The 2,486-nt window shown below is 37.7% G+C and overlaps 1 protein-coding gene across 1 annotated transcript; it reads right to left on the reverse strand.

Moving 5' to 3' along the window:
- Positions 1–35: 35 nt before the first annotated feature.
- On the reverse strand, positions 36–2,264 carry LOC121939605 (beta-mannosidase-like; the record flags this gene model as incomplete). Its single annotated transcript, XM_042482608.1, has 3 exons — positions 2,010–2,264; positions 1,535–1,677; positions 36–342 (listed from the first exon to the last, which is right to left on the reverse strand). Coding segments are annotated over exons 1-3 (511 nt in total), but the record flags the coding sequence as incomplete, so codon positions are not given.
- Between the last annotated feature and the right edge of the window lie 222 nt (positions 2,265–2,486).

Below are 2,486 nucleotides of genomic sequence, written 5' to 3' on the forward strand. Positions count from 1 at the left end.
TATTATCATTTTTATTATTATATATGCAATTTCACAGCTGTGTATAAATGAATGAAAGCTCCTCTGAACACGGCGTCGTACTGTGATGTTTGGTCTCTGCAGTCCCTGAGCGTCTTTGGGGGAGCTCAGGAAGTGGTGGTTGGCGGGACCCTGCTGGGCGCCGTCGCCGTCCTCCAGGTGGAAGGTGAGCAGGCAGGAGAGGCGGGTGCAGCGTCCACATCCGTCCAGCAGGGCGGCGACTGGCTGTTTAACCACGGCCGCGGCGCTGCCTCCAGGCACCGGGAGCAGGTCGAACTTCAGCCTGCAGACTGGATCCAGATCAGACCAGGAGAACACGGACACCTGATCCACAAGAGACCAGACCTGTTACTGCTCATGTGTCAAAAACAATGAACGTAAATTTAAATGAAATCAGCCGGTTAAACGTTACTGAAACAGAAGAGGGGAGGAGCACAAATAATCTATACACCAATTTAGTCTTAAGAGTGGATTTAAGTTCATTTTATTATTATGTTCAAATGTTAGAGAACTGCATGACATTTAAACAATATTTCTGTTTTTAACAGGATCATCCCTAAATTAGATTGATACAAACCTGCAAATAATTCAGTTTTCAAATTTGTTTTATCTATTTTTATTTCTCTATTTTTATTAATTTATTTTATTTTGCCATGCAGTGTAACACTTTTTCTGTTTTCAAATGTATTAATTTAACAGGAAAATTGTAATATAATAATTATTAAGGACTCCTTTTTTTTTTAATAATGAAGAATTACGGAATAAATTATAACTCAACTCAACTAAATCAACCCTTCCTTTTTTAACACAGTGGTTACATTAATGAAAAAAACAACAGAATATGAATATTATTCCTCCCCAAGTGAATAAAGTGATAATAAATAATAAACAATAATAACAAAATAAAAAACAAGAGTCTTTTTAGATTTATAGTTTGGTGATAATAATTCTGCTCCTGTGTCCAGTTTAAAAATGTGAAATGTTAACATGTAAACAGTCTCATTTGGATGTAAATGTGCATTTAAATATCTGATTTAAACTATCACATATTAACCGCTTAAACCTCTGATCTTTAACACCAATGTTGCTCTAACTTTTGTGTTAAATGCACAAATCAGAAACTGTGTTTTTGCTTTTATCTTGATTAAATTCTGCACTGAAATTCTCCAAAGTTTAGTATAAACTACACAGAGACGACGCAGGAAAGGTCATGAATGACACTGATTTTTGATTAGTTTTAACTGGCAAACATTTAATTCAAGTACAATTGATCAAATACCTGTTTTGTAATCCCGTTTTCTATAAATGCACGGTACTCGTATTTATTTATCTTGAACTGTCTGCACAGCATAATGCACTGTGTGCAGGTGCAATGTCTGGGACAACTGCACTTCCTTTTTTTAAAAATCACATCTCGCACTTGCTCTTTTGGCGTTTGAATGCACCTTCTGTACGTTATTTGGACAAAAGTAAAATGAATGCAAAGTTAAGATACAGTTAACCCCTGAAAACGTACCACAGCTCTGAGCTTCAGGTCGTGACTCAGGTCTGAGACGGCGTAGATGAACAGCGTGTCGTCATCCTCGAAGCCGACCGGCAGGACGGCGGCGAAGAAGTTCTGTGCAAAATAATGCAGCATTTTCCATTTCCCACCAAACTCTGCACACACACACACACACACACACACACACACACACACACACACACACACACACACACACACACACACACACACGCACACACACACACACACTCACACACACAGGGGAATTATGAATTATTATTTCAAAACACTGACCTCTAACCCATAAAGTGGTGGAAGAAGTATTCAAATCCTTTATTGACGTCAAATAACGACAAGGATTTTCCTTTGTTGTTATTTATATTGATTATAAACGTATTTTCATTTTGACATACTTTTCTCGATGCAAGAGTCCAAAATATTAACATGCTGATCTAAAAATGTGTCCGCTGGTTGTGCGTTCACTCACCGATCGACGACCACGAAGGCGCCTGCCAAACATCATTGAGCTGCCAGTATAGAGCGCCCATCGTGTGACCTTTGCCCTCGATGATCTCGCTCCGACTTCGCCGGTAAAACTCGGTCTGAGTCTTCACACACTGAGCCTGCGTGACCTGGACGTGAAACGTGAGAAAACGAGAACAGTTTGTAAACTCTGATTCGTTTGGTGGTTCACAGGTCGCCGATGTGCTCGTTCACGCAGAGGAACTCAAACTTCAGTTCACGCAGATTAAAATGAGCTAGTTCAAAGTCAGAGTTCAGCTATTTTCATTTTGAAGTTCTTTTTATTTATTTTACCTTTTTAATTTGTTTGATTTTATTTTATTTGTTTTACCTTTTTAATTTCTGTTCTATTTATTTTATTTCCTTTTATTTGTTTTACCTTTTTAATTTATGTTCTATTTATTTTATTTCCTTTTATTTGTTTTACCTTTTTAATTTATGT

This window comes from Plectropomus leopardus, unplaced genomic scaffold, assembly GCF_008729295.1.
Source record: "Plectropomus leopardus isolate mb unplaced genomic scaffold, YSFRI_Pleo_2.0 unplaced_scaffold5250, whole genome shotgun sequence".
NCBI classification, from domain to species: domain Eukaryota; kingdom Metazoa; phylum Chordata; class Actinopteri; order Perciformes; family Serranidae; genus Plectropomus; species Plectropomus leopardus.